Here is an 11,221-nt window from a genome sequence, read left to right as displayed (position 1 = left end):
TATCACCTTCTGCTTTACCCCTGCTGTCCATGGGTGGTACAGTCCAGAACTGGCCTATTAATGAAGCAAATATCACGAGGTTATTAACCATCCAGTGATCTTGTGAAACACTCCATCTTAAAATTGAGCATGTAGAGCTATGGAAAGAGCACGTGAATCAACATGCTTTACAGTGCAGATTTGTTTCTGTATGTAAAGAATACCTGGTCAGGCACCACTTGGCACAGAGCGAGATCCAAGAAACGAAATTCAAAGCAAGGTCCCCTGAAAGAAAAGCATTAATAAAGACTTTCCTAGTGTCACAACTGCACTGAATTTTGAAGTATAGTCACAGGTGGTAGGTGATACCCTGAGGAAGCAGAAACTGCTACGTGATGTATGTAATAACAGTTGAACGTATGAGGGGTGGTCCACATGCCCGACTGCAGAATCTCCTCCAATGGCTGACAAAAACGAGAAGCAAGAGAAGAGGTGATGTGTCGGATTTGATGGGAAGTAACATGGAACAAAGCACACTGGGAACAGGACAAAGATAAGCCAACTGGATTAAATGACGAACACAACTGGCAAGGGTAAAGAGGGAAAGATCCTGAGAGGAAGAGGGTTGCCACGAGATAAAGAGACAGGAACGGGAACCCCCTGAAGGAAGCCATGCAGACAATATAAAAATGAAGGGCACACACCAGGCATAGAAGTCTATCTGTATCAGGATGATGGTAGAGATGAGAAATAGAGGGAAGCAAAATTGGTAAAAAGGAGGAGTAACCCTTGCAAGCCATTGAGGTCTTGGGAAAGAAGCAATGATCCAGATAAAGGAGATGATAGGTTTGGTGGTACAGTGTATGAGTGATGTTGATAGCCAACAGATCCAACTGATGCCACACTCAGGCCAAAAGGAGAAGGAAATACTCCCTAAATGATAGGTGAAACAAAGAGCATGAGGCAATGGGTTCAAATTTAGGTAAGGTAAGGGAATGGAGTACCACATTAATGTCCCAGTCTAGAAGTATTGGAGACCTCGGCAGTAGATGTATCCGGTGTAATGAATTTATTATTATGTATTTATTTTTAATATGAACGTTGTTTGGATTTAGAAATAGGCGTGACTTGTAGTATCAGATATGTGTTGCGTATAACGAATTTGTTATATATTTATGTTAATGTCAACATTTGTTTCAATTAAGTTTATATTTGAGGGCGTGTTTAGCTTACCGTGTTAGTTACGCACAGCGAAACTCCTGCCAATTCCTCAAGATTGTAAAATATTCGTGAACACAAAGAATCAACTTCCGTAACCAGTATATCAGAAGTTTCTAAAAAAAATGTGATTCGCCTATAAAAACAACCGACAACAGAAAAGAGACAAGTCTACTATGAAACTATTATAACTATGTAAGCTATAAACTGTGATTTTGCTAACCCCTATCAACCAGAAAATATACGACATTTGACCAGGAACAGTTATAGATTACGAACATCAGTGAATTCCCATTAAACTTTAATATCTCTCAATATTTCTCATCGGACATTAGTGATTTTATGAAAATATTATCTTACTTCAACGGTCCAACAATTCAGTGCCTGACAAAGCTAGCTAATTTTCCACCAATTCAAGGAGACTCTGAACAAATAATTCGATTTTAGGCTATTTGTAAGTTACTGAAATTTGTTTATGAAACTTGATTTGTAATAATTAATCATAATAGTTGCAATTGTAAATTAAACTGTTGTATATATAAAGGCTTATTTGTGTCATAAACAAAAACAGTGTGAATCAATCTTGTTGGCAAATAGCATAAATTAAATAAAATACTGGCATATTTCTAAACATTAAATCCAGGGTAGGTCTCAACTATTAAAAGTTAAATTATTTAACGCAGCTTTGGATTATTCCAAATTCTCAATATGTAACACCAAAAAGAATGGATCAAAATGGCAAAGACAGGGGAAAGAAAGATTCTGTGGTTACGAGAAAAAGGGAAAATATGGGATAGACCTCCCCAATAACCCAATATTGAGGAGACAAAACACCCCTTTTCATAAAGCCACATTAGAAACTCGGAGACACCAGCAACTGCAGAAAGAGAAGCTGGAATACCCCGAGCCAGGACCCTGTTGCAATAAACATTGAAGATGTCCATCTTGGTCATCAAAAGAACCGGAGAAAAAAACCCATCAAAGAGTAAGGTAGGATTCCATGTTGAAGTGTGGGATGTGAACATATCGACTGAGATGAGACAGTTTCAATGATTGGTATACAGTCCCATATTTTTGGGCACATAAACAGGCAGGAGTAACCCCTCTCCCCAAACAAAGTGGAGCAGATTTGTTAGCCTCAGATAGATGCAGGCATGACAAGGGATCCTGAGAAGGAGGAAAGGAAATGGACATGCAAGACAAGGGTGGAAGAGTAAGAAAAGGTATGACGAATCCCTCTGACAAAACTCGGTGAACCCAAATATTGGAGATGAAGGGGCTCCACTGATGAGCAAATGTCGCCAGATGAGCTCTCACTGGATCTGAACCCACCAGGTAGTCATCGGAACCACTGTTAGCGTACCATATGTCGTCAAGAAAAAAAGGAATTGGAAGGCGAGGGTCAGAAGACAGGAATCAGTGCCATGCCCAGCTCTGACTGTGACAAACAGGCCACCAGATGAGAAAGGGTGGATTGTTGTTGGACTGAAGCTACCCTTGATCCCAAAGACTCTGAGATCATGTCAAACACAAAATGTCTCAAAAATGGGGCCATACAAAGGTCCTGCAAATAAGGAGCCAGGAGACAGGTCCGTGACAATATGGCATCACGACCCAAAAGGTCTTAACAACAAATAAACCACGTTAGGAGGGCCAGAGCCGAGGACAACAGGCGGGCCAATATGGAAGTGAGGAGAGAGAGGACGTCCCCAGAAAACCCCTCAGGGTTCCTGTGAAGAGCCTCAGACAGGAGATGGATCAAGGAGAGGTACTACAAAAGTCATCAGTAAGGTTTCTCTGAAGAATTATTTAGGCTTGTACTAATGTGTTCTCCACTAACAATGATCATGTAGATGTTTATGAATACCTGAAGGATATGACCTCCCTCTTTTTACTTGTGGGATAACAAATGATGTGGTTGACAAATGCACTCTGAGAAAGCCCTACTGTAATATATATAAATTCACTAATTCTTGCAGTATAAACAAACTTCTGCAAAGTTCTACCTCATAAAGAGCACTCAACAACTGAAAAAAAGTATTGTCTTTTTGTTTTGCATACTCATCCTGCCTGTGCAGAGTTGTGTCTCTGTTTTATTCTCTAAACACAAGTAATACCTAGAATATAGTTCTTATTACATTGATTAATTGTCACAACAATAATCAAAGAATTGAAATCAGTGTTTATGATTATTCTAAAAATTCATTAATTGATATTAGATAAACCCTTTAAAGCCCACTGTTTGGTATCAGGCCACATTTGACCTTTTATTAATAAAAATTAATAACTAATGTCACCAAATCTAAAACACAGATATTTCAAACAAATAGCATGATAGTTATGAAATGTAAGTAAGATTTTTTTGTCCATGTATGACCTATAGTATAATAAAGACATTAAAAGCATGTGTCACATAATGATTAAGTTGCTAGCATAACATAGTAGGCCTAATAATGTCATATGTTAAAAAACTTTGTTGAAAGAAATGTTTGCATTAAAAATTGTCTAAAGTATTAAAATTAATATAAATAGATAGTATATCTCACTGTATTTTATGCATGAAACTTACCTATGGCTTCCTTTTGCTAATTTATGTAACATGTTCAAAAAGACATTGCATCTCTTACCTTCTACACTGATGATGGTAATGTAGAGCTACTAAAACATGTAGTCATTTAATTTTGTCCACAAGCCATATAAAATTCTTATTGTGCATTTTAAATATTGATTCTATTTTTAATTTTCAAATGTATAAAGGTTACATAATTATAAATAAACTCAGGAATATTTTAAAAACAAATAGTTAAAAAGACTGAAAAACAAGATTTCATAAAAATTAAGGTGTTTCAAAAAGGAGCAGTACTGTAAATTTATCAAGAAATTTTTAGGTACTTTCAGTTCAAACTAATAGTTTATATTACTTCTAGAAAGTAATAATAATATAACTGTGTGAATTTCACCAAATTTCATACGTTATAAAGAATCTGTAGAACTATTTTTGAGCTGTTGACTGACAACATACATACAAAGCAGTTTCTCATATTATCTTCCTTAATTTAAAACTTTTAGATTTTATCGACTTATCATGGGTACCTCAAAATATAATACTGCATCATTGATCATTATATTTGGGACTATAAACCTGCACAGGAAAGTATTTTTAGGTGTACTAAATATTTCATTCATTTTTCATAACCTTTGAATGCTGTTCCAGAAAATCAGACAGAATATTTACAACAGCCAGAAGCTCCACATAATCTTGGCACCTGTAGTAATGTATGCCCTTTAGTATATCTTCTAAGATTAGGTTTTTTCTTCTGGCCTTTTCCTCTGCAGAAAGAAACGTTTTTAATTCATATTATCACCAAGTATGTAGGCAGATTTACATTCACACTAAAGTATGATTTTAAAATATCACTAAAATAAACAGTAAATTATACCTAATCAAACCTGAATGATACCTTTTTTATTTTTGTAGACTTTAAGGTAAAGATTGAGTTAAAATAAAATATATAATTAAATTAAGAACCAGATGTAATAAATGATGACTAACTTGCTTTTTGTGAAAGCACAAAAATGAAAACAAATCTTTAGTTAGCTACTTTTAAATAAACTAAATTTTGGGCTACTATGTAATAATAAATAAAGTTTGAGTTACTAAAAGATGACTTAGTCAAACCCTCAGTTACCACAAATAAATTTAGCCTTCACTTACTACAACATCATTTCAATTAAGCTTCATATAATTACTTATTTAAACCTTAATTTAATATGAATAAATTTAACCTTGCATTGATACCTTAACCCATTAACTGCGGATGACGGATATTTCCGTCATTGAAGTTCTATGGCTCAGCTGCGAATGACAGAAATATCTGTCAGTTGCACATATATAACTATAACTCTATGCAAATGACGGAAACTACCATTTTATTGTGATTGATGGCAACTCAGTTTTATCTGCGAGTCAGAAAATGGCAACTGAGCTGCTCCTGTCTCAGTTAATGGGTTAAGCTAATACAGGATAAGTGAACTACATCTTGAACAATTAACTACAGAAATGTAAGGTTACTAAATTATACCTTCAGTTAATATGTGTAAATCCTGAAGATGTGCAAATGAAAACTGACAGTACTTTATCCTTCTATAACTAGGATAAGAATATACCTTATTCAAGCACATCAAGTTTATTTTTCAAACTTTTCATAAACATGTTCTGTACTTCCTTGCAAACAGAAGGTGATCAACCCAACCTTGTTCTAATCACCACCTCAAGCTAGATTTATATATGGCAATGGTCATCCAAGAGAATTTGAAATGGCCTGTGTGATTTCTCCCTTCAGGTGGTGAGTATATGCAAGTGGAGGAGTAATAAGGATGTTTACACAGTTAAGCAGAAACAAGGAACAAATTTTTCCTCCTTAAATGTAGGTAACTTTAGGTTATGGGATATCAAAGTAAGACTCTGGTCTGATCATAAATTTGTTATTAATACAATTCTTCCTATTTTTATTTTGTGAAAAGGTGTTTCACCCTTGTACTCCAACAGCAAAGTAGTACATCAAAAACTACATTAAAGACTAATCAGTTTATAAATATAACAGACTGCAACCAAATAACTGTGAATATTAATACAATAAGAAAATATGTGCAAATAAAGATTGTATTTCTATATGTTCAACCTGTGTCTGTCATTTTCTTGCACTTTAACTATACTTTATTCTCCTGCAATACATTTCTTAACAAACCTCTTCATATTTAATTTGTCTTGTAACTTACCTGTAGGTGACAGTTTTACATGTGAATACCACAGATTTAATTGTAAGTTACAACTGTGATGCCATAACCAAGAATATGTTTTTGCGATTTTTCTTAAACTATGCCTTTTTGTTTTATTTAACACTCTCTTTGGTGTTAACCTTGTAAATCTCAAAGAGGGGATATTACTTTCTCAAACCATGTATAACTTTTGACTGAGAGGAAATAGCTGGGGTTAAGGAGAGGGCAGAAACTGAAAAACTGTCATAGATTAGGAGAATCTCTCTCCTGGTGCAAGTGGTTGAAAGATGACTAGGAGAAACTACAGCTACTGGGTAAGCTTAATCTTTGTCAGTTACCTTCTGTATGCAGGAGTATAGGATAGCAATGTTGGGTCAAGATGGCTATGATCAGTTTGAGCATCATGAGATTGACTGGGGTGGTCTCTATGTGAAACCTATAAATATGATAATCAAACCATACGTCACCAAGTACAGTAGTCAGGGCCAGTTGTAGCATGGAAGATAGATGAGGTACAGTGTCAGAAATAGTCCAATACTTTAAGTCAACAACATTGCTAATTGGAGTGGTAAGCATCTCACCATGATCATACAAATCATTAGGGTAGACAAAAGAATTCAAATCTATCGAGGAAGACTAACATCACCCTAAAACCGGATTTGGTATCTGATGTAGAGCATAGCATGATTTAAAAATATATATTCCTATGTATTACAGCATTTTGCTTCCAGCCTTACACATGGACATGGCACTCATTAGGATATGTGTTACAAGGCTTGTACAATGACAGGGAGGCTTTTCTCAAACACTGGTGCCTTAGTCACATAATAGTACTGACAGTTGGGTCCTTCTTAGCACCTTGCTTCAGAGAAATAGTAATATGAAGCATGTTAACCCATATTGGTGTTTAAGGGGACAACAAGATAACTTGGCTGTCTTCTCAAATGTTAAAACCAGGTTGTCTTCTGGAACATCTGGATTCAGAGATAGGTGGTAGAGTGACTGGTGCTGATTCTGAACAGTATTCCATATGATGCCCTGAAACATACAGAAGAGGAGCAACTCATGGAGTGGAACAAGGAAAATGTTGAGTTGTGTCTTCCACAGTTAAAGGCTTGAAGTCATGGTCACATAAGAACTTGGACATTTATGCAAATGATCTGAAATTACTACTGGGGATGGTTCTTCCCAAACATGTCATATTTGGATGGGGAGGAAGCCTTTATCAAAAAGTTCATGAAGGAGCAGCTAAGAAGACCCACTTGGATCATATGTTTCATGAATATTTTATCTCTGACCAAAACTGAGCCAAATATTGGAGCAGAAAAAGATGCCACCTGCAATGTCTGATCCAGCTCTGGAGCAGCTTTAAGAGTATGTAATGACCACCACAGCTTCACAGAAAAGTCAAATTAAAACTCCATTGCTGTAAGTACCATTAGATGTTATGATGTAATTACCATGGCTCAACCACAACTGTAGCAGAAAAGGCCCTTTAGGAGATGTTTCAAGTATGAAGAATGGATCCCCTGTTTTACCTGAAGTTTAGAAACTCACTGGATTTAGCACTGTTACGCAAGACAAGAGGAAACAGGTTCAATTCAGATTGACACCACAAAGAACAATGGCTGTAGAAGCTTTGTCTAGTTTAAAACTGGAAGAGCTTGAGTGTAACCACCAAATCGGGCAGGGTGGCAATCAGAGCTTGCATAAAAAAACATACTGACAGGTTTGGAAAACCATGGGCTTAGCATCACAGACTATGTACTAGAGGCAATATATGGACATGAATTTAAGTTCTTTGCTCAACCTCATTGTGAATTAAGCACTCCAATTGAAGCCATCAATTCATCCATTAATACAATCTTTATTCTGGCAAGTGTTGACAAATAGAAAGGAAGTAAAGTTGCAACTTCTAACTTCTCACTGGTACTCTCATTCTCTAAATAAAGGCAGTGGTTTCCAAACATAATTGAAGAAAAGGAATTCTTGGAAATGGGCCTGCTGTAGTTGTCACTTAGTCTTGCCACTGCAACAAGGGATCTGCAGTTGTGTGAAAACTATTCAACGTTCATGATAATGGGTCCCAGAACAGTGGACTACATGTGTATCACTGTGGTGATTGAACTGATTCATGAGTTGCACTGTTTTCTGGCTACAAATGAGGCCTTTTTTTACTTGAATAATTAACTGTGTGAGTGATGGCATAATGCCAGTGCTGATCTATAATTATAAGACACCTAGTAAGCTTCCAACTGGAATGGTCATGAACAAGGTCCAGATAGAAAAGTAATGCAAATCTGCCATGTAGCAGACATCATTGTGGTTGTTCTACATCCAAAAGCAATTGAACAGCTTCCTGAGCATTCAAAGTTGTTATCTAAGGATTATGTTGGCAATCTGTATTCAAAAGAGCAACAAGAAGTCAGTAAATTGCTCACAAGGATTTGGTGATATTTTTGTGTGACCAGGTGATCATTTAGTTACAAAAATAATAACCTATCATCTCACAGACATAGATAACATATGCCCAATGAAACACCAAGAATGTTGCCTGTGATAAAACTGAGTGGATATTGAAGGTGAAATAATGTAACCTTTGGAGAGTGGCTTCATTTCCAGTAGTTGTCATAAGGAAGAAAGAAAAAAGATCAAGGTTCTATGTGGTCGTCAGGCAGATAAAACAATTATATCTTTTAATGCCTTTCCTTTAGTGCAGGAAAATTGGAAGGAATACATTGGTTCAATACTCTAGATTTGGTTTTGTAACTGACAAGTGGGCAATGAAAGTAGAATTCAGACTGCTTTCAGCACTTGAGATGGACTGTGTGAATTCTTTCATGCAATTCTGCCTGGCTAATGGAGATTACACTGAGAGAATACAATAGGAGAGATGTATTATACATGAGGTTGAAAGTTTGGTTTTTGGACATGTCACAGGCTGTTGAAACTAAGTAAATGTGCACAATGTGTATTGATATGGAATTTTCTGGTCATATTATAGATGCAAATAGTGTTAATCTTATGAAGGTTATAGTAATAAAGGAGTGATCCCAAACAAGAAGTTAACAGCTTTCTAGGTTTGTTTACACTATGTATGGTTTATGACAAAGACATATCTACACTGATAAATGTCCCTCCCAATAAATATTTGTCCTTCACCCATCCTTCTCAAAAAATACTGTTAGAAGAGAAAATAAAATACCCAGGGTTCCAATTGTCACTAACCTAATTACAGGCTAACACACATTAACCTTATCTTTACTTGTACTGAAAAAATCTCAAGCCCAAAGGCAAATAGCATCATCTTTCATATTACAATCTTGTTTTCACTTATTCAAAAAGAAATATTTCATTTACTGAGCTATATAATTTCAAATTCTTTTGATCACATTTTAGGTATATTTTGTTACATTACCTTATTGAGATAAAACTAGTTAAGGTGCTTAAATAAGTAGCTTAATACATTTAGAGAAACTACAATGCATATTAAGGTATTATGATGTATTTCCACTTTTAAAATAATAGTAATTACAGTTATTTCAAAGAGTATATAATATTTTATGTGATTTGAAATATGTGGTAACTAAAATTGCTAGTAGATGTATATAATAATTTCAATGTTAAACACACATATAAAAATCAAAAGAATGAAAAATGATTCCTGATTGGATACCATTTCTTCAATACGAAGTCTAATAATGACACACATCACTACCTATATCACAATTATTGTTATAACCAAGGTTTATAAGCAATACACAAATGTGCGGTGTTTATGAAAACAATAAGAATTTTAATTCTTGGACTGATAAAATTATTCACTTGATAACACCATCATTTAAGATGTATTTCATTAAACCATTATAATTTTTCAATCACATTTGTCCAAAATCTAGATCTATAATTACAGGCCTTTAAAAAGCTTTCAGACTCAAGAACTGACAATTTTTCTTAAGCCTGTAGGAAATGTACTGGTAACATAACAGTATATTCCAGTTGATGTGAATGCTGATTACCCCCCCCCCTCAAATTTCTCCCAGGATTATTGCAAATATTGTAAATAACCTTGAGTGACATTAAAAAGTTGAAAATCTATCAAAATTTACATCCCTGGCAAAACACTACTAGAAGGACAAGTTAAATGCTCTGATGGCCAAATCAAGTGCTGATATTGGCCTTCAAACCATTATGGCTGGAATTAACAACCTGATCAGCAGTTATGATAGCGATAAGGATCAGAAGTGAAAACAGCTGCAGGATCTGTATGCCAAAATGAAACTGTAAATTTTTTGAGAGGTAAAAACATACTAACAAGTTGAAAAGACTGCATTACCCTTGTTTTTGGAACACTCAAGTTAGAGTTTGTTGTGAATAATGGCAGAAGTTTCCATGCAGATATTTTCTGAATGATTGTGCTTATCAGCTACTGCAACATTGTGATGTGTCCTAGCGTGAAATTAAACCTGTGGATCAATCAGATAATACCAGACTTCTTGACTAGCATTAACAAAGTTGTTAATGAAGAATGAGGAATTAATGAGATATAAAGGACTCAAAAGCAATTGATGAACAAGGGCATAATGCCCCAACTAACTCTAGCAAGAGATCAACCAAATAAGTGAAAATGAAACTTAGTTGAATGGACAGCAATTGCCTGTTGTAGAAACACAAGTGTAGAGGACTCACCTGTTCTTTGAAGACAAAACGCAGACAATTTTCTAAACATCATCCTCTACACTTGTGTTTCTACAACAGACAGTTTCCATCCATTCAACTAAGTTTAGTCAATAATACTCTGCCTAACCAATCTATCAAAGAAGTGAAAATGCCGAGGATTGAAGATAAACATGCCACTGTAGAAAAGATAAGTGAATGAGCATCCATTGAAAACCCCACAGGGGAATGGTGGATTACCATGGAAAGAAGGTTAAGAAGAAAAAATAACATAAAAAAAGTAGTGTGTGTAAGACAAAGGTAGGAAACCTAAGCCTAAGGAAGATGAACAAAAATAGTGGATCTGACCCTCAAGTTTGAAGAAATGACTCCAGAGCTTAGGAATCAAAGAAAAGCAATACAGCACAAAGCCACGCCTAGTCATATGAGATAACAAAGGAAAGAGGATGATGCACATATGCTCCAAAGTAGCAGAAAAAATAACAGAATATACAAAAACATACTTGAAAAACCTACTCACAAAATCACAAAAAAGGCTGAGGTACAATCAAAACAGTATGGGTATAAG

At 35.4% G+C, this 11,221-nt stretch overlaps 1 protein-coding gene across 1 annotated transcript in view; it reads right to left on the bottom strand.

Annotated features, from left to right (window-relative positions):
- Window positions 1-11,221, bottom strand: part of LOC106458843 (DNA repair protein RAD51 homolog 3-like) — a 49,032-nt gene that overhangs the window by 15,682 nt on the left and 22,129 nt on the right. The window contains exon 4 of the mRNA XM_013918396.2: window positions 4,394-4,527. Coding sequence (XP_013773850.1) covers window positions 4,394-4,527 — 134 coding nt within the window. The remainder of the gene's footprint in view (window positions 1-4,393; window positions 4,528-11,221) is intronic.

This window comes from Limulus polyphemus, unplaced genomic scaffold (genome assembly GCF_000517525.1).
Source record: "Limulus polyphemus unplaced genomic scaffold, Limulus_polyphemus-2.1.2 Scaffold522, whole genome shotgun sequence".
NCBI classification, from domain to species: domain Eukaryota; kingdom Metazoa; phylum Arthropoda; class Merostomata; order Xiphosura; family Limulidae; genus Limulus; species Limulus polyphemus.
Note: the sequence above shows the minus strand (reverse complement) of the source record. Positions and strands in the feature narration are given on the sequence as shown.